General features: G+C 42.0%; 1 protein-coding gene across 7 annotated transcripts; it reads right to left on the minus strand.

Moving 5' to 3' along the window:
- Positions 1-1749: 1749 nt before the first annotated feature.
- Positions 1750-20047, minus strand: pecam1b (platelet and endothelial cell adhesion molecule 1b). 7 transcript variants are annotated; one of them, XM_035637568.2, is made up of 14 exons: positions 19777-20047; positions 19634-19669; positions 16597-16893; positions 15954-16235; positions 15594-15869; positions 14279-14551; positions 12159-12437; positions 11382-11660; positions 9553-9654; positions 4658-4711; positions 4489-4578; positions 4034-4090; positions 3120-3142; positions 1750-2002 (listed from the first exon to the last, which is right to left on the minus strand). In XM_035637568.2, exons 1-14 carry the CDS (start codon positions 19817-19819, stop codon positions 1901-1903), a joined length of 2193 nt encoding a protein of 730 aa, XP_035493461.2. In that variant the 5' UTR covers positions 19820-20047; the 3' UTR covers positions 1750-1900. The 7 variants fall into 7 exon arrangements, 5 of the variants coding, with proteins under 5 accessions (XP_035493461.2, XP_035493457.2, XP_035493462.2 ...); XM_035637564.2 differs by having other exon boundaries at positions 1750-2005; XM_035637569.2 differs by lacking the exons at positions 1750-2002; positions 3120-3142 and adding an exon at positions 3177-3400.
- Between the last annotated feature and the right edge of the window lie 150 nt (positions 20048-20197).

The following is a 20197-nucleotide window of genomic DNA, read 5'->3' on the forward strand; positions in this document are numbered from 1 at the left end:
CAGTCTAACGGGCCAATGTGCACTTTTGTTGACCTGATAAAAAGTACTGCCGTTTCTTAGCAACACCAGCACATAAAGATAATTGACACACATTGAAAAAAAAAAGAAGGTTTTTATTCTCACACATATTCAGGGATCAGCTCCACCCAAACTCTACACCAGGCTAAAAAAAAAAGTGATTAAAGACACTGTATCATCAAAGGTTCAAATACATTGTATATCACAGCTTTTGTAAAGTATCTGATATTAATACCATGTGTTTCTTCAACCACGTGTCACCGGGGGTGTAATTAGAATTTATGTGTCCTAGTCTTACTTCAGGATAGATATTCTTCTTCAAAAACTGATATTTTCTGTGGTGTATTTTCTTATTGCCGGATTTTAATGTTAAGTAGTAAAAAAACCCCGAATTTTATCACATCATACTGAAGTGAACTAAAATGTTCTGCCACAAGGTGGCTCTGTGTGCCAATAATAATAAGCGTGAAGTCATTTACTGCATATTATTGGTGCAATGGCGCACTCTAGTGATACATAGTGGGAACTCCTACTGTTTGAATATACAACAAATACATAGCCTAAATAAAACACGTAATATTCGTTGGTAAGGGCTGAACAAAACTAAAACTAAATTTGCAGAATCAGCACTTTTCTAGTCAATATCTTATCAATAACTATCCATCTGTGACTGTCACATCTGGATGGACAGGGTGTGACATCATTCAGCTGTTCAGCTGCTCCTGTGTGTGTGTGTGTGTGTGTGTGTGTGTGTGTGTCTTGTCACAGGCTAACATCAGAATTAAAATTTACTAGCATTTATTATTAATAGCACCAATATGGAATATTTGATTAAAGTTTGGAATCTTTTTGTCTGTTTGTGCATTTTGCATAATTTTTGCCTCTACTCTAATTAACTCTTTTAACTGTTTTCCCTCCTCGTCGTCTGTTTGTCTCTGTCAGTTCCCATATTTCCTAGAATTACATTTCACATCCAGAACAGATTGTCAAGTGCACACAACTGTATTTCTGTCTGTTTTATCACTGTGAGATGACACGGAGATGATATCTTCAGCCCATCTCCTTATCATTTGTGATTACACACTGATGTTTGGTAGCTTGCATGTGTAAATATGTATTTTTACATAAATATGGACAATATAGTTAATATTTACAAAAGGTACATGACACTTGAGTGAACTAAAGTTCTGTACAACTACTATACTGTGTATATTATGTCACTCTACATTCTCCCATCGTTACCGCTTTTAGTGTGCATAAATATATGTTGCATGTTCTAGTACTGTCATATCTGTCACATAACCTCAGGAAAGAGAATCAGCCGAGTGATGAAATATAATTTGGTCTATGCAATCTGGTGCAACAAAATTACCATAATGGTCCGCATGCAGCGGGCTTGGTGGTGACACTTGTACAATGTATATACCTGCACATGTATAGTATATAGTATAATTATTCATGTTTATGTATCTTTACTTGATCTTGATTTCATCTTACTGCATCACTTTTTACCTAATTTGTGGCCCCTGTGTTCTCTGGGAGAACTGTGCAACAATTCCAATGTAAATCACTTCATCTGACTCTCAAAGCAGGTGTTTCTGATGATAGCTGTGTTATTTCTGCTTATTATTATTTATCTTTATCGCTTTAATATCATGAACAACCAACATATAATCTGTGTTTGATCAATTATCTGTGGGACCAAGAAAAACACACCACCAAACAACACAGTAAGGATATTACAAAGGCCTTTTTATTAGCATGGGAAAAAAATATTTACAGCAAACTTAGCAGAATAATAAGAGGAGGAACTGATATATTTATTGGCAGAGATGACAAAGTGTGGATAAGAGATGGCAGTGGGAAGGGGCGGCACTAATTTCTAATCCACCGGCACCGGCAGGTCCTGGTAGTTGTTGACCTCTGGAAGGTTGTGACAGACCTCAGGTCGTTCACCGTTGAGTTCTGCGTACTCCACTGAACCCTGCTGACAGAGCCATTAAACAGCTGATTAGTTTATGATCAAGATCCTTAGATACAAGGAAGGTCATGCTATAGTACACATCAATGCTGTTGCTAAGAACTAGGATTCTATTTAAACAATGAGTTGATAAAATGAGACAAGATATGGTTAAAAAAATTCTAATATGAGCATATGTTTTGGGCTTTTGATGTTTGTACATAACACCTGTGCCTGTGAATGAGTTGAAATCTGAATTTAAAATGTATTCTCATCAATCTCTAATGACCTTAATGACACTTGTGGAGGACGCTCTCTTTTCATAAACACATCTTGAGATGCAGAAAAACCACAATAAGGCTGAGGTCAGACCAAACCGCATTATCTGTCATCAAGACCATACAACGATGAAAGAAACGACCATATTAGATCATGATGTCACATCCTGAGCATATTTTTCCAAATTCTCCTCTTGAGCTGGCCGGAGCACCATGTAGGGACAAATGGTGCATTTGGGAGGGGTGGTGATTAAGGCTTGCGGGCGGACAGTATGCTGGCTGAGATGGGCTTGGAGTTAATGTGACTGGAGCACAGCGCTGATCTGACAGGGCGATAGGGAAGGAAGCCCCGGCCCAAATGCCTTTGTTCTTGTCTGGAAACTTTGACGGCCATGTTTCCACTCACTCTGTACTATCAGCCTTCAGAGGGTCAGTGTGACTAAGACACAGCCAATGCAGGGACACGAGGATGTTTTTTTTATTTTTGTAATTTAGAAGTGACATACATAATGTTTTTGTAAAAAATCCTGTTCATGTCTTCATAATGAACTTACACACGTCAAAATTTGTGTTGAGTTTGCACTATATACATTGGCAGAGACATAAAATACAATGAATGTCTACAATCACAATTGGATGTTAAATGTTTTGGGCGTATATCACTGCGAGAGAGGATGCAAGTGTAAGGGCATCAAATGAATTATTATTATCATATCATAGTTATTATTATGTCAAGTTTTTATGTTCTTTTGAAAATGCAGGAAAGAATGCATATGGTGTTTTATTCATATAAATATTTGTATGATGACACTAATAGTTAGGAGGAGAAGATCATAATTGTGATTGTGCAGTTAATTACTCACATAGTCATGGTGGTCGGAAGCACCTAAAGGACCAAAGAATCACAGATTAAATGTGTGTCGGTTGGGTGTGTTCACTCAGTGGATGACCTCAGACATATTCATTTGACAGTTATGATGACGTGGCTGACCCTGCTGACTCACTTGTTCCTGCCTGCGCAGGCCTTTTTTTTCAGCGATAGACTGTATAACTTCAGCCAATGAGTCCTGTCCCTGGCGACTATATCAATATTCCTTCTCACTCCTACAGATGCCTCTCTCAGCAGCACAGGATTCTTCTGTAACTGTTGAACAGGAAACATTAGGACTCCGATGGACTGCTTGATAGACATGTCCAGTGTCTGGCTGCCGTTCTAATAACAGGAAGTTCCTGCAAGCAGTAACAGGATATGGTCACGGTATACTGTAGCTGGCCTGGCTAAATGGTCTGTCTTCCCATCAGTAATACAAGTTGTCATCATGGGAATCTAGAAGTGTCTCCTTCTGCAACCAGGTCGCAGTAAAAAATATTTAACGTTGCATTCATTGATGTTTTTGCCACTTGGGGGCAGTGCAATAAACTGAAACACATATAGTACATGCAACAGGCATGTTGACATTATTGGTGGTCTTTATGTACATGGTCAGAGTCATTTATCTGACCATGTACATAAATCCAATTTTCACTCTCCTGATTTGGTCTCCACCTTCTGTTAGCGACAATATCTGACGAGGTGCTAAATGATCCACGATTTTCACTATCTAACTGACAACTATGTGGACAGGTAGTGCCAGGCCAGAAAACCAAACACAAAGAAGTGTGAGATGCTAAAAGGAATTGGGTGATAATTCTCTCTGGATTTGTCATTAAGAACAATTTAAGATACATTTTAATAGAGAACTAGGCATCAGTACAAGTTTAACGATGTTACACTCACCATGTGGAGGGTTTTTGAGCTCGCTGTACACTGTGTCTGTGCCTTTTCGCGTTGGGGCTGTTAAAGTAAAAAGCAACACATTAGCCTGCTTGAACAGCAAAAGATCGAGTTAAGGAGATACTGTCTGTTTGATCTGTCATCAAGAGAAAAAACCTAAAATTAGGAAGGCTGTGCCTCATTCTGTAATTTGCCATCCAACTGTGGCCCGGTGGGAGCTCAAGCACAGGACGACAAAGAAGAAGGGGTGAGTATCAGAAACCAGCCAGGCATTTAGTTCAGCCCTTCCTGTTTATAAGATCTGCAGTGGTTTTGGAAGTCCCAGCAGTTATCATTGAAGTTACAGCAACCAGGAGATGTATTGGTTATGGGTAATTAGGCCCCTCCCAGGTCTTGTCTTATCAACTGTAAAGGAATGTGAGCAAAGCATAATTGAAATTGTGTGTGCGTGTGTTCACCTCTGGCGATATCCACTGGCTGCGGATGCACCACCTCCGTGTACTCTACATCAGGCTCGCTGGACACCACACTGCTCTCCTCGTCGTTGGCTACATGGGGTACATGAACAAAATTCTTTGTGAAACATGTTACCCAATATGGCGAACTGAACTACAAGCCCGACCTCACCTTCTTCAGGTGGTCGCTCACTCCACACACTGACCGCAGCTCTGACCACCCGCACTGTGAGACACAGAAAGACAGTCATCAGGTGCTAAACCTAGACTCTCATTGAGTTCTAAAACATCTGCCCTGATTGGAGTTAAGACACATACATTAAAAGGTAATGTCAAATAATGTCAAATTTAGTACAATTGCCGTAGACGTAAAAAGCTAATATTAGGCTTACAATTATGAACTACACCACGGTACTCCGTCACTATGTTTCCAGCTTGTAATTAGATTGAGCACACTTACCTCTTTACAAAAGCCTTTCCTTTTAGACAGGAAGTAATACTTTGAAAGAGCATTAGTATGAACACAACAAGGCTGCACAGGCAGTATTGCGAATAAAATGTTTGTTTTTTATGTTCGACAACTCACTTGATGGCAACAGCTTTTTAAAAAAAAGCTTCAAAATGATGAGCGGGTTATTTACCGATGTAGAATAAAAGGGTTAACCACACATCTTACAATGTTTTCCCAAGAATTTTTTTTACAGAAAAAACTCACCAAAATTCAAGCATAACATTATTCAATCCATGACCAGATCCTTCCCAGACAGAATTTCATACGGTAGCCACTTTTCCCAATTACAATAACAATAACATTGCGACAAGAGCAACAAATTGTGCCCATACGGAGTAATAAAAGAGAAAAATACATATATTGTAGCTGATTCAGTTAGCTGAGTCGAGTTGAAATAACTACAGCTAACAACACTTGGGGAGAATTTTGTTATAGGATCGATGGTATTCACCCCCAAAAAAACCTGGCAAAAAGTCTCCCAGGCATCACAACAGAGGTTGACAAATTTTTTTTGGTAACAGCCCAACACACTGATGCACAGATGCCCCTGAATGCAAATGATTATTGATTTCCAAAGTAGCGTATAGTTGGCATAATGTTTTATTTTTTTCTGCCTGGTGGGGGTTCTCGTTGGCCTACCAACCCACCAGACCATGGCTATTATAGGGGATATTTTAATTATTTCAGGCATATAACCAAAACCCCATTAAAAAAACCAACAACTTCTGGGATAAGGGAATTGGAAGTGCAAAAATGGACCATGGCAATGGATGGTCTGAACCTGGATTCCAACCAACAACCTTCGAGCTGTGTGACGACGGTGATAATCACCACGCCACCGCGCCACCCAAGATCCTGTCAGCGACCAGCTGTCATAACCTAGAATTAACATGGAAACAGGGAAAAAGGCTAGCAAAAAAAAATTATATCTCCTTTGTTTAAATCATACAAAAATCGAAAAATTAAAAAATGACAGACACGGGCGACCTCTTTTGGACAGAGCCAGACTAACAGTTTTCCTCTTCTGGTCTTTATGCTAAGCTAAAATGAGCTAACCATTTCTTACCTAAAAGTCCGATTTGAGAGTCATATCAATCTTCTCATCTAACTTTTAGCAAGAAAGTGAATAAACTTTCTTCCCAAAATGTCATGCTATATAGATCTTTTTCACAGCAAAACATTTTGACATGCAGAGCCGTAATCCACCAGTAACACCTGTGTTCACCCACAATTTCATGTCAAAATGGCTTCTCTGCAAAGGTGAAATTGTTACATGACTATAAGTCAGAATTATTTTCTAAAAGATGAGAGATACTTTATGTGCGACATCTTCACCTCTACAATTTGGTGTTCGCGGTGGGCTTTATTACCCATTGAACTAAAACCTGTAACAACGGAGCACTTTTCAAGTCTTCCTCTGGTTCCAAAGTCTTCTGCTGCCTTGCGCACAATAGGATTGTTATTAAAGCGACGGCTGCACAATAAATTCTGGCAAAAACAACTTCCCAGTTGGTAATGTAATCTCACACACAGCTCCACCAAAGCTCACATGATTAATTTCCTCCACCTGCTGCATGCATTCAAATTCATCTGGCCTGAAACAAAACAAGCCCCACCCTCCCCAACACCCCCCTCCCGCCCTACCACCAAGCTGCTCTGTGCCAACAGAGGAAGTTTCTTACAGACTCCATTGTTCCAACTTTTCAAGGAAGTCTACTGTGTGTTCCTTGTTTAGGAAATGAAAAAACTTCATATTATGTTCGTGTCCTTGTCTTAGATCGGTGCATCATTCAGCACATAGAACATAAATGCATTAAATATCAAACATGTTCTCTGTGTTTTACCAAATATGAATTTAGCCTACTATGCAGTAGCTGGAGCAAAATGAATATTACTGACACACTTCTAAATAAAACCAATGTCTTTATTCTACATATGTCTCTTCCAGTCAGTCGAGGGGATCAACCAAAATATATACACACATTTCCTGTCATGGTGAATGTATATACAAGTTAATCTGTCACCAAGCCAATTTATACATGCACATCAGACAAAAGAGCAGTTTCTATTTTTTTTTTAAAAAGGACATGCAATTACACAGACATAGGAGATGAAGGAACAAAGGACAAATGTTAAGTATAAAATCAAAGGCCATCTAGATTGCAGGAGGAGGGGAGAGGGAGCAGCGGGTCCTGGTTTATATATCATCATAAAAACACCCCTCCTTTTACTTAAAAAATACCCAAATCCAATAAAACTTGGCATCATTAGCAGGATAACTGTCTCTTTTGTTTCTTTCCATTCTTACTTTAAAAGTCTTAGAACTTTCTTTCATTTGATTTAAAACTAACTGAATTCAAGTCCCTCCTGCGGGGTGGGGGTGGGGGGGCGACTTGCAGGGCATCTCTACACTGTGGCTGGGATACTGTAGCTGCTCCTGTTGCTGTTGTGAGTAGGAAGTGATGCCGTGCTATCTGGCGTCCCATTGGTCACTCTCCCCTCCATGCCATCATAGACTGGCGCTGCGTCTGGAAGAAGATGATAATAATGGGCGCTCTAAGCAGTTTGCAACAATTGACAATCGATGCCATGTTCTATGATTTAACTAGTGAAGCAGCTTGTACCTTGAGTTTACTTTCTATTGTACTCTAATAACTTCCTACGGAACCTATCACTACAATACATAGACACAAACAATGTACATGCAGAAAAGTCAAAGATGGACAAAGACAATATGTTCTCACATACACATTGTGCATGCAAATAAATGTGAACAGCACAGATAGTTACATAAACAATGGCAGCCAGGTCACCAGCCCATGAGCCCTGCATGCATATTAGAATATTAGAATATAGATCCTCATGTGTCATCAACAGGAACCATGCTGTGACTGTTGAGGTGTGAGAAACGTTTGATGGCTGATATGGTAATGCCCAATGATAACAGTAATGGCTACACAGCAGAAAAGTAAAACCAAGCTACCAGTGGCTGTGTTAGTAACCTCTGTGTCATGTGTTAGATTCAGCAGAAGTCAATAATGCAACTCAACAACCATATCGGTGGTTTCAATGCAAAGGCCTGTTACCATGGCACCGCTCCGGTACCATCCTTTTGCAGCTGCAAGATGTAATAAAGGTATTCTTAAGGACAAACAAAGTGATGTTTACAGTGATTGTTTTTAATTAAGATGCACCATGTGTATCATTTAATAATAAATGTTTTGGACGTACTTAATTTCCCCAAATAATTGGCTAAGTATATTTTAAAGTATAAAAAAAAACCTACATTGTTTTATTAACTTGTTGACATGAGGAAATAATTGTTAAACTAGTGATGGGAATGTACCCAATGTCCACGGCATACAGACAAAACGGGGACCTACTATCAAATAATTGCTCTATAGTGCCAGTGGTGGTCAAAAACTGTATAAGTTTACTCTAAAGTTGTGGAGTTTTTATGCTTTAACTATTTTTTTTATTATATGACAGACTCCTTCCTTCCTGCCAACATATATTTAATGTACAGTTACTTAAACATCAGAGGACAATGCTTTACTGTACAGCAAATAACAGTATTAATACTTTATTTTTTTTTGCCCCTTTTCTGATCTGTTACTGTCCATAGTTTTTTCTGTTTTAGTTTTGTTTTAGAGTTTTTTGTTTCTTGCTAACTGATACATTTTTTGTGATCTTGTTGTAACACTGCAATTTCCCCTTTTGGGGTTAATAAAGTGCCATCTAAGTTCAATGAATAGTTTGGGGAAATGTGCTTTTTTTGCTTTCTAGCTGAGAGTTAGTGAGTGATACCACACTGATAATTGTACACTAACATAAAGCTGGTAACATGCTTATTTATTTATGCTGTGCAAAAACTAGAACATAAAATTCTAAGGGTTCCAGAGGTGACTGTTTCTTGGCCAGGAGCAGTAACATCCCCGGCTCTTGTCATCAACACGAGGTCGCCAGGCAGCCATCTTGAGAATGGCACAATTAACCGGACGGTTCTCAAATTGTCCATGTCAGCAACAAAAAATTGAAAATGTCTGAGTCCGGTTCTGCCAGAGATTTCTTCCTGTTAAAAGGGAGTTTTTTTTCCCATCCACAGTTGCCAAATCGCCAAGTGCTGCTCATTGTGGGATTTGTTGGGATTTCCCTGTAATATTGTAATATTGACCTCACTGTGTAAAGTGCCTTGAGACAATGTATGTTGTAATTTGGCGCTTTACAAATAAGGTGGGAATTCAAACCTTAATAATTAAATAAGATTGTTGTAGAATGAAGTCTAGATGTGACCTTTACTGTACAATCATGCAAAACAACCGGGATGGCCAGCTCCTACCTAACTAGAGGCTAACTGTCACCAACTTCTACAGGGTCGCTCACATACAGAGGAAGCAAGTAATCGAGCCAACTCACACTGACAATTCAGCAGCTGCTTCTCTTTTACCTACAATTAGAGAGGAGAGGTGAGTGGAGCAGGAGGAAGGAGGCGGAAGAGGGTTTTCATAGTTAGACACAAGAGCCCCGAGTTGCTGGGGGACTGTAGGTCTTTCTACCTCTCTTGGATTTGAAGTACAGCACACAGGCCACCACCAGCACCGACACCGCCAGTAGACTGACTCCCCCGATCACTGCTTTCTTCCACATCGCCATGCGTACTGTATGGAGACGGAGACACAGAATGGAGGTGAGGCACAAGGGGAAAGTAGGAGATAAGAAAATGGGACATGGTGGGGGAAAAAAAAAAAGGTCGCTCGACGCAGAGAAAGACAAGGAAGCCGAGAGCAGCGTGCTGAGGTTACAGAGGCCTATCGGAGGAGCCGACACCATGGGCCGTTGTTTACTGCGCATGTGTTAGAATCTTGAATCTTTTTCTATAGCAGCATGAAATTGTGGGAAACTCATCACACACCCAGTCCAGGTTGGTAGCGAACATCTGAGCAGTCAACTGGCTGCTTGTGGTGGGAAAAAAAAAAGAAATGAGTGTTGGGCAAGTAACTCAGGAAGGGTTAAAAGTTACTTATTACTTATTACTCTTTCAAAAATAATAATTATATTCCCTTGCTTATTACTGGGTTTTAAAAGTAATTCGTTACGTTACTCGTTATATCACTTTTGCGGGTTCTGCATATTCAGTCATAAGAGCAGCAAGGAGAATCTGACGATTTTATGGAACATAAAACGTTGCATAACGTAACCCAAGCTGATGCTGTGTCCAGCTTCTTCGTTTTTTTTTATTTCTGCCCTGGAATGTTAAGCAACGTCCCAATGTTCAGGAGTGAAACAATGATTATATGTCATTAGCAGACGCTTCTCAAAGCTCTTATCTACCATATACCTCCAGATCTCTGTCATCCTCCATCCTTCCTTTAGCCTTTCATGAGAGACGCACGCGGCAGACGGCCGTTACACATGCACAACACAACAAAACATGCAAGAATTAAATCCCCCTCTTGCAAATATTTTTGCGCTTGGTGACATTCTGAAAGGCTGCGCATTGATCGAGGCTAATGGAACCAGGATCATTAGGTAAATTAGTCGCAATGTCATCTATTGTCTCACGAACACGAGCGCTGACAGCGGGTGGTTCGGATTTTATCGGTCTGATATATTATGTGAAAAGGAAAAAAATATTTGACAGGGATTTGGAAAAGGATCCAATGTCTCAGGTTTTGGGCCTACCAAGTAGAAATGTATCTCCTCTAGCTGGCAAAAAGTTATATAACATTCGTACATTTGCTGCTAGGAAAAATATATTGTTACAGTGGATCAGCGATAAGCCCCCCCCCCCCCAAAAGGGTTGGAGTAAAGTTGTATTTGCTGGTTCCTTTGGCATATCTTAAAAAATATTGTACACACCAAAGCAGATCAGTTGTATAAAGTGTGGCAGCCCTATCTGAATTATCTTGGACCTGATTTGTCTTCTATTATTTGACGAGGAATCTCCTGAAGCTAATTTCTCGTAGCCCCTGATTTACCTGCCACATAAGAATATTTCCTGTAACCTCCTGTATAGATTTGTTAGAAAATTCTATAAATATATTGTTAAAAAAAAAGGTCTGTTTTCTATTTTAGTTATATCACATGGTCTATTAGCGAAGTAGCATTAAAAATAATTCAGCAGGATTCAGGAGGGGATACAAGGACCGGAAAGGGGGAAATCCTACGCGTTCCCCCCGGCAAATCGCACCCTGATCACACAGATGAAAATCCTGGCTGCACTGCAGTAGCTCCTCTACATCACAGGGTGGTAGAGAAGTCATGACCAGTTGGAAAAAACAAGCACGTCACATCCTAGTATAAGGCTGGACTGTGTATCGTAAGGAGCAGCAAATCCGGAGCGGGTTGTGTTCCCCCCCCGAATATAAACGCTACTCAGACTCACCCTCTATGGTGACCTTCTCACTGCGGACCGCCTTTTTGGCGTAGTTGTCAGCCTCGCAGTAGTACGTGCCGCTGTGCTCTTTGGACAGCTTGGGGACGCGGTAGTGCGTGTTGTTCCTGTCAGTGGTGGTGGTGAACAGCGGCTGTCTGTCGCCATCACGGTACCACTTGAAGGTGACCGGCGGTGTGCCTTTGGTGCCGCATATCAGGTAGAGGGAGTCTCCCTCGGAGATTTCTGGTAAGTGGGGGAGGACGGTCAGCGTCGGGTCCGTCACCGGCTCTGAGAGGGAAACAATGTGGATCGAAAGGGGTGAGATCAGTTCAAGGGTGCCTCAATTGTTAGCTGACGTTTGCCTTGAAGAGGTAACAACACGCTGATCATTGGCCCTGACAACACGAATGATTTCTTGAAAGACATAGTTCCACATTTTGTGAGCATTTTTTTGGATGGGGGGGGGGGGGGGGGGGTTATTAAATCATGCAATAATGTTGTGTACAAAGGTCAGGAATGAACTTGACTTCCAATGAACTCAAATTTTAAGACAAAATGGCAGAGAAGTTATTCCACCGGTCAGAAAAACGAAAGTTTGAGAATTTAGAGAACCAGTTTTTTCTCTTTCATAGAGCTGATATGGCTCTGCCATTGCTCATCAACACTCTTAACATGCGGTAATCTATTGATCGGTATGGATTTATTGAAGAGTGTTAATGAGGCTTATTAAACATTTACCCCTCATTTCAAATGGGTAAACACAGGCTACTTGTTTTGAATAGTTACCTATAGCAGTAGCGTTGAGTCTTTTACTAGGTGGGACCTCCTTTCGATTATTCTTAGCCTCGCACATGTACTTGCTTAACTCCTCAGGCCTGGAGATGGTGACGGAGAAGAGCGCCTCCTGAGAGGGCAGCTTGACGCTGGTTGTGGCCACATTGTCGTAATTCCGTATCAGGGTGTAGTTGATCGGAAAGCTGCCAGTGTCCGAGTGACAGCGGATGTTGAAAGGCTGCCCCAGCACCACCTTGCCAACCACGGAGATTTTGGGAATGGAGACAGAAACTGAACAAGGAGAAAGAGAAAAAGAAACCACTCTAAGTCCCAGTGGGCAAAAGCAAAAACCTCGATCAGACATGGAGTGAGCTACCCGCTCCCCTCCGTTGGGATACACTGAAGGTTTATTTACCTGCACCCAGGAGGTTGTGTTTTCACTCCTGTCTGTTTGTCTGATTTTGTTTGTTCGTCAGCATGATTATGCGAAAAACTAGACGGACGGACGATGGGCCAAGAAAGAAGCCATGCCATTTTGCTCGGGATCCAGACAACGGGGTGGATCCAGGAACTTCCTTATCACTTTCTTTGACATTGCGAGACATTTTCACAGATGTCCCAGGGAACTGATGCGAGTCAGGCATCAAATCAGGCATATTCAGGGGACTGATATGCATGAGTGTGTGAAATTTGGTTTGGCGTGATTTGAAAGTCTTGAGTTGAAAGACCCAGTGACACTCGAAGGGAGCTCGGAGAGCGTAACCCTCCACCAAGACTAATGCCCTATGCAATCTAAAAGAAAATGAAAAACAATTCCTGGATTTGCTCCAAAATTGAACTCCCTACTCCTTCAACAATATGTCATGGAAATCAGTCCAGTAGTTTTCAGTAATCCTGCAGACAGACAGACGGACGGATGGACAGACGGCAATGAAAACATAACCTCCATGGCGGAGGTAATAAAGGAAGAATATTGTTTTCTGTTCTCTCACAGGCTGCATCAATAATTCCCTTAAAACAATGTTCTCATAAATGTTATTATTCATCTTTATTAGATAGTAATTTCTGCTGCCTATTTTATAATGCCCAACAGGATCATATAATGACAATATGTTTAGCTTGGGAGTTTCAGTCCTTGCAAACCAGCAGCGGCTGCAATTTTTAATTTCTTTGGTTCCTTTTTTTTTTTTGACAACTGGGGTCAGAGGAAAGTAGTTTTGAAAATAACACTGATATATCATTTAAGTTGTTTTTTGTCAACTTGGTTTGGGTTGGGAAGAGTACTGGAAAGTTGTACTGAAGTACAAGTACTATTACTTTATGGAGATAGTCAATTAAATAGTAATAAAAAATAAGTCAGTTAAAATGTACGCCTAGTGCATTCAAAAATTGGGGAGGTTCAAAACTATCATGATAATAGTGTCATATAATAGAACTATTCTATTGAAGAACATCTTTAGGCTCTGATATCGGGCGCATTGAAATGAAGAGAGAACCGCATAGAACCCTGATGTCCACACCAACAACATTCCTTCTCTATGGATCGGCACTTTGCAAACTGTTCAGACAACTGAACATCCTATTACAGTTACAAGCAATTTCCTGCAGCCTTACACTAGAATGGACCGGAGCGGAGGACACAACTCTGACAATTAAACAAAAATGACCATCAATAAACAAGAAGTATGGATACCACAGTGTTCCATAAATGAAACAATTGTTAAGCAGCCAAAACCCCACAGCGATGCCATCCAGAAATGTTCTTGAATTTTCCAGTGCTCACAAATTGCTCAGCTTGCAGCTCTGCCTCCAGCAGCTTCTTCGTTCTCACAGAGTTCATCATGATTTTATCCTGTCGCTGTTTTTGCTGTCTAACAATTGTGAATTTAAAAGGTCCAGTGTGCAGCTTTTAGGAAGACCTATTGGCAGAAATGGTTTATAACAGACATAATTATATACATAATCCTCATTGTGTTTACCTTATGGTAAAATTCGACTTCATATCTACATTGGCAGACAAGACACCAACGTGTAAAATTGATGACAAATTTGTGTAATGAGGTGAATATCAAACCTACTCTTAATCTGTTTATTGAAAGTTGACATCTGAACGAGGCATCGCGTAAGCTTACCTTTAGGACGTACTGTCAGGGTTTCACTTGGTTTCGTGATGCCCCGGGCTCGAGCTACACAGGTGTAGTTGAAATCAAACTGCAGGGCACTTCCAGAAAACACTCCCGGCTTCTTGGGGGTCAGCGGGCTGTCGGGCGGTTCAAGAGTGTACGTCAGCTCTTCCCTCTTGATTCTCTCCGAGGCATAGCTCTCACTTTGGCAGGTCAGTGTCATGTAGTCCCTTTGAAAGACCTCGGCGGGAGACATGCTGAGAGTGGGCGCCGAAAACAGCTCTGAATAGATCACAAGAAAACAAAAAACTCACGTCATCTGCACTGATATCACTTCACCGTGCAAATGTAGAACCCAAAACTGACAAAGTGTAGACAGACAAGACACAAATAAACAATGAATTAAAAGAAATATATATATCATTAATTAACTAAAAAAAAATAAAAAAATAAAAAGCTTCACACTTCATCTACAACCTCCAGTGGATTCAATAGAATTGAATATGTATTCATCCCCCCCCCCCTTTTTCCTGTCAGTTGATTAAATAAATATATTTAATCCATTTTGTTTCTTGCATCTATTATATATTCCTCTTTCTTTCTTCTTCAACATGTACAATTTTTTCCATTGCTTATTGGTCCAAGGTTGGTGGGTGTCTGTCACTACCGTTTGAGACTCATCTTCTGACCAAAGACCAGTTCATTGGGGACAGCATGTCTTATGTCAATGTCCCCAGTTGGGGACTTAAAGTTAGTTAGTTTGTTAAAGTTAGGAATAGTTTAAGGTTATGCGTGGTAGTGATTATGGTTGGGGTTATAATTGCCACCAGGAAATATAATGTCCCCAAAAGTGACTCATGCAAACGCATCGGGAACTTTTACCTGAATACTAACTCACGTCACTAATGGGGACAACAATTATTGGGGTCCCCATTAGAGAGTTAAGACTCCAGGTTACAGTAGTGCTGGGATAAGGACTAGGGAAGCGCGTGCGTGTGTGTGCGTGTGTGTGTGTGTGTGTGTGTGTGTGTGTGCACGCGTGTGTGAGAGTGTTTGTGTAGCTATCAAGAGCACAGTCAGCTCTCAACAGAGAACGCAGCTATCTACTCACAGTGAGTACCAACCTTCTGAGCCAAACTTACAAATAAGGTGTAAAAGGAAAGGTCTACATGTCTTTGCATACTCAATTTTGATTATTGAACCAACAATATTTGGCTTTTCATTTCTGTAATGACTTTCACTTGTCCGATGACCTCTCACTATCCATATTTGTTAGGATGAAAAACATGTTTTAATGACGTTTATATGTACAGCTCTCACTCACCGGTCACTGAAACCATCTTTGTGGTGACCTTTGCCACATTTCCCATCTCTAATTTGCACTCGAAGTCCCCGGGGTCCTTCGCCAGCGCGACCATGCTGTGGTTGACTCTGGTGCCTCCACTGCTGAGAAGCTTGGTCCCGTGGCTCAGGTACAGGTGGATGGGTCGACCCTCAGAGCTGAAGAGAAGGTTCCTGACGGTGCACGAGATGCTCAGGTGGTCTCCTTCGTAGATCTTGGACAGAGGGGAAATCTCCAAAATGGGTGTGATGGAGAGCTCTACAGAGACAAAATCAGCGGCGCGCGATTTGGTGAGATGGGTGCAAAGCTTTGATAGGTAGGAATTTTCACAACACTACTTGCCTTTGACAGAAACAGTGATGGTGTTGCTCTCTTCGGACTTGAAGGAGTCCGGCACTATGAGGACGGCGTAGACACAGTGGATTTTGTGGATGCCCACGCTGCTGAAGCGAAACTTGGCCTCTAACTGGTTGGAGTTGACCAGACTCTCCAGGATCACTTTGCCGTCCTCATAGAAGTAGAAGAAAATGGAGCCCGTCTCGCCGTGCGCCGTGCACCGGGCCGTCACCTCCTCCTCTTCGCTGACCACTTCCTTGTTGAGGTGGAGACCTGGTTTGGACAGGCCTGGAAACACACGGTTTAAAAGAAATGTGCTCGGATTCATGAAACTCTGCCTTTTCTGCCAACTTTAAATAACTCATTGCCGTCAAATCCAACATCATTATTCCTGTCAGGTGAAGGTTGAAATAATGTCTTGATTTACAAACATGGGAATTAGAAATCGTGACTGTGCCGACATTGCTAATAAATACAAAATCTCTGCGATCCCTGTTGTCGCTCCCACTAGAACCTATCCAAGTTATCATGCAGAGATACGAGCAGCACATTTTAACCCCCCCCCCCCTAAAATGTACCTTCACTTATCAAATCACAACAGATAATACATATGTGAGCGAGTGAGAGAGAAGCTGCGACACAAACCAACCTGTTACTGTGAGTTTTTGAGCGGCGCTCGTCATCTCCTTGCCCTCGATGTTGATCTTGCACTTGTATTTGCCGCTGTTGGAGACCCTGGCCCCGGACAGCGGGTACACAAGATCCTCCGAGGTGCTGGAGTTCTTGGTGTAGACTTTGTTGCTGTTCTTGTATATGGTATACTCACGGCTGAGCGCCTCCTGCCCCGAGCTGCTGACGGTGGCCTTGCATCTCACCGTCACGTTGGCGTCCCGGGTCACGTCCGTGCTGGGCTCAATGGAAAGGATGATGTTTCTTATCGTGAATACTGGGGGGGGGGGGGGGGGGGGGGGGGGGATTTAAGAAAATGGATTTGACTTAGTGTGAAAGCTTATCCACTGAAAAAAAGAGACCAGTGTTCGAGCTTTGACATTTGACCTTTAGAACATTTAGTTGGTTTATTTAATTGAAACATTTGGTTTTGCTTCATTGTGAGTTCATACTTAATAGTAACTTAGAACTTGCCTTCAGAGGACAATACTGTGGACACACACACACACGTGTGACGTGTGACGTGTGACAATGGAATTTCATCACACGGCATCCCATCTGAATGAGGCGCGTACAAGGAGCACTACGGTGTGTGTGACTAAAAAATCTTTGGTAGTGATCCGTGACAAAACAACAATGTCACAATTGATAAGGAAGATTTCTTGACATTTCTTTATATTTGTTCTGATCGAAGCGGTTCAGGTTCTTCACAAAGAGGGTTTGGCGATGCTAGTGGTTGCGCTCGGTGGACCGAGATTACTGAACTTGTCCCAGTTTTGCTGTCAATGACATCAGTATAAAGCAACAGCTGACTGTGTAGTTTCTTTAGACAACAGCTACCGAAGTCTCATCTCCCGAATATCATTTAAACATTGCTCAAAGTTTATCTCATGAGTTGCCCATTTTCTTTTCCTAAAACAACTCACAATAACAATCATAGCTTTCTCTCAGGGTGTATTTTTAAAAGTGTTCAGCTGTGATCGCATAGCCACGTGTGAACGCTGTGGGAACCACCTGAACGGATCCAAAACCATGAGTGAAATCTACTGAATGATTGACATTTGTTCATGTCCATGAATGTCGAGGCGGCCTCCCCAAGACCAAAGGAGCAACATTTGTTTTCTTCCACACAATTCCCCCCAGCCAAAAGCCCGGTCGTCTGTCCCATCATGCATCCGGAATGAGGAGCTTTTCAACAGTTGGGTTTTCCGCAGTGTAACTAGAGAGACAGCACACGTACAAGAAGCCTCCCCACTAATTCACCCATATGGTGAAGTATTACAGACAACAGGCTGCTGTTGTGAGTCAGTGGGCCACTAAACAAACCTGGAAAACAAGCGGGGCACGAAAAACACTTTGTTAGACAGACGAGCTACTCGGGGGGCGGGGGGGGGGACCAGGCAGCGCTGGCGATGAGAGACATCGGGCCTGCAGGGCAGAGATATATGCTACAGGCTCCCAAGACGACGCCTGAGTCATGGTGGGTACGCGCTGAGTTAAGTGCAGTTTTGATTTACTCTTATTTCACTTTTTATTCAAGAGGGTAAATATTGTACTGTTGCTCCTTCACATTTATCTAACGGCTGTTATTTCTGTTTAGATAATGTTTTTTTTAATTTTTTTTATAAAAAGTGTAAAACATTTGATAAAATTACAAAAGGCAACGGGTTGATAAAGATAAAACCCGTCGTTCCGAAAAAAGGTTTTGGCTCCAGACCTGTTATAAGGAACACGTGTCTGTCCACCAAGGAGACATTTCCCCCTTTAATACTTTGCAGATGGGTTCATCCGTATAAAAAGTTATAGGCCCACAGAGGTCAAATAAAGATGTATTTCATAGAATAACATAGATTAGAAAAACAGACCAAAAATTCATAAAGATTTGTGTGGAAGAGCATAATGACTGATCCTAGACTTTACTCAACTAACTAATTGTATAATATAATAACAAACAATAGCAAAATGCTACGTATGCAATAATGCAGCAGCCTTAATATTACCACCTACTTACATCATATAAAACAATATTTGAATCGCAGGCACAACATTTTTCCAAAATGGATGAATAAGTGAAGGAGAAGACACGTCCAGTGCTTTGAAGGAGAATTCAGTATGTTCTTTTTTGTTTTTTTCAGAGACATGAAAGACCGAGGGTTTAACATGCAGCAGAGGCTCCAGGCTGGATTCAAACTCATGTCACTGCTGTGAGGAATCAACCTTGTTAGTGGCACCAGCTCTACCTGATGAGCTGCCGGAGACACCGGCACAAAAGAGACAATCCACAAGAGAGGAGAGACAGAGAGTCTCAAATATCTACAATCCGTCTTTTTTTTTTTTCAGACGTAATTGTTTTGAATGACTTCCCTCCCTCTTGAAAGCTCCCCGGGTCTTTTTCTTTTTTTTGGGGCGAAATACTGTTTTGTTCGTGTATAAAAACATTTGAATTGAACAATCTGAGAAGAGATTAAGATCTGTCCTCTGACAAAGCAACCACCAATATAAGAAAACCCCTCCTGCACACGACAAAACACTTCCACGCAGCAGTAAAAAAATTTTCAAAAATTTTATTTCCTTCCAGCCTGAACCTGCTATTTTGGCCCCAACTCGGGCAAGATCTCCATCTTTATTACAGCTGATCCGGACTGGCTCATGCCTTCCATCAACAGCCCACTCTGCAGGACAGGGAGGCGTGTGACACTTCCGGCCACGACTTTTCCACCGTGCCATGTCACCGACGACGAGAGAGCTCCGATAACAAACCGGACCGTTCCCACTCACGGACCATGTTTCCCTCTCTGTTGCTTTAGCGGCTGAAAGCTGATTATGAAATATCTAATCTCACAGGCTCGCATGAAAAGTAAAGCGATGACACTCCATAAAAAATTCCAATCTCTCCTGCAACCAGTGGCAGTTCTGTGGGTGATCTTGGGTACGGAGACTTTATGCAAAGACAAATCTTAACTTTGATTCATCGTAGACATGAATGTTGGCTGTGTTGCGGAACACGTTGTACTCACATCGCTGTGCGTCCACCACTGTCCCGGCATGGAAGTCTTGGAACAAGATAAGAGAGCACCTGATTAGTGACAAACCCTCCAACCTCAAAAAATAAGAAATCCACAGAGTTCCTACAGAAGGAGCGGCAGGTCAGGAGTCTTACAGCTGGACAGGAGTATGGTGGTGAGCAGTAGCAGGAGGCCCATCCTGTCTGAGGAACACCGAGGATCCCGCTGCTGCTGCTGCTGCTGCTGCTGGCTGTCCTGGAGGTCAACCGCCTTGTGACTAGGCTGGACTAAAGGTGGTGTGTGTCTGTGTGTGGGGCGCAGATCTGGACCCGGTGGGCGGGAACAGACACTAAGGTGGTGCTCTACCTCAGCCTGTCAGTAATCAGCCAGCAGCGGCGGTTATCACCCCGAGCAGCCATCAGCTTGGCTTAATTTGACAGGAAGCGAGTGTTGTTTCCTCAGGATGTTCGTGCCGCCCGACTCTTTGCTGTTGTGGAATGTTCTGCTCCGGTCTCAGTGTGTGCGGTAGTCACAATAATATCGCAAGTGCTTGTGTCGCAGTAGTCCGGCCGTCGA

The sequence above is a fragment of the Scophthalmus maximus genome, chromosome 8, assembly GCF_022379125.1.
Source record: "Scophthalmus maximus strain ysfricsl-2021 chromosome 8, ASM2237912v1, whole genome shotgun sequence".
Lineage (NCBI taxonomy): Eukaryota > Metazoa > Chordata > Actinopteri > Pleuronectiformes > Scophthalmidae > Scophthalmus > Scophthalmus maximus.

Coding starts and splice junctions, on each gene's coding strand:
- pecam1b (XM_035637564.2), bottom strand. CDS start 19,819: ATGGGCCTCCTGCTACTGCTCACCACCATACTCCTGTCCAGCT. Junction 16,894..19,633: donor AGTGGTGGACGCACAGCGAT/GTGAGTACAACG, acceptor CCCCCCCCCCAG/TATTCACGATAAGAAACATC. Junction 2,006..3,119: donor CTTCCGACCACCATGACTAT/GTGAGTAATTAA, acceptor TGGCTCTGTCAG/CAGGGTTCAGTGGAGTACGC.